General features: G+C 37.3%; 1 protein-coding gene across 1 annotated transcript; it reads left to right on the forward strand.

The window, feature by feature from the left end:
- Nucleotides 1-551: 551 nt before the first annotated feature.
- Nucleotides 552-985, forward strand: CBG25148 (the record flags this gene model as incomplete). The annotated part of the gene is made up of 3 exons (XM_002641869.1): nt 552-605; nt 673-819; nt 863-985. The coding sequence occupies 3 exons, from the start codon at nt 552-554 to the stop codon at nt 983-985; spliced, it is 324 nt and encodes a 107-aa protein (XP_002641915.1).
- Nucleotides 986-1,108: the final 123 nt, after the last annotated feature.

The following is a 1,108-nucleotide window of genomic DNA, read 5'->3' on the forward strand; positions in this document are numbered from 1 at the left end:
TCTGTCCGTCTTATTTTCTTCTAGTTGTAAATGAATTAGTTTATGTGCGTGAAAACATGCCGGAAATACTGTGTGCATTCAGGCTTATCAGCACTTCTCAAACCTCCCCTGTGACTTTTGCAGTCTTAAATTTTCTAAGTCTGCCATCATCACAAAATTAATTCCGTGATTGACTCAGTCGTCAGAATTTCCCCATATTTTCATCTTATGATTAGTAACTTGCTCGGCAACTTTGAGTTCCGTTTGTTAAAACTATGAAAGAAGCAACATCGATTATTGTACTTTGCAATATGCTACCCTCTTTTAAACAGAAAATGTGTCAAATATTTGCTTTCTGATCTTTTTACTCTACTGTTTTCACTTGACGATTCACTTTGTCTCCGTATATACAAAACGTTCTTGTTTTCATCCAATCACTCGCTCGAAGCTTTTCAAAATTCTGTCCTTTTTCATTTTGTTGTGCGTCATGTTTTTTTCAATGCAGATTTTCGTTGTATCTTTAACACGGCACCGATTCTTCCTTTTTTTTTCCCGAATATTCTATTTTCCAGATGAAACGGAAAGTTTCGGTGTACGATTCTTCGAAGGATAAGACACTCGGCCAGGTTTGTTTTCATTTATCTTGCAAAATTCCACTGAGTTAAAATAGTTTGTATACCATACTTTTTCTAGGTGGTGAAAGGCGAATCTCCGATATGGATTCGTGTAGCTATGGCTATTCTTCGAGTCTGGTTTTTCATATACGATTGCCTCAATTATCTCCCATATCAGTTGTTCAATTCACCAACTGAGAAACTACGCAAATCTGAACGTGTCAAGGTATTTTTTCTTAGTAGGTCTTCTAACAATCTTTATAATTTAGGCAAATTGGGTGGAAGATCGTGATGGGCCAATCCGCAACGTCCAAGGACATGCTTCGGAAACATTCCCAGGAAAAGACACAATCGATAAAGTAAGACAATGTGTTCATAATCCGATATTATAGTCTGATTCTCGAAATGATGTATATTTTTTTGAGGTGTGGAGAAAGTGTGTTGAATTGTACGATGAATCACCTTGCCTGGGAACTCGACAGCTCATTGAGGTTCACGAAGATCAACAACCAGGA

This window comes from Caenorhabditis briggsae (genome assembly GCF_000004555.2).
Source record: "Caenorhabditis briggsae complete genome, chrIII, whole genome shotgun sequence".
In the NCBI taxonomy this organism is placed as follows: domain Eukaryota; kingdom Metazoa; phylum Nematoda; class Chromadorea; order Rhabditida; family Rhabditidae; genus Caenorhabditis; species Caenorhabditis briggsae.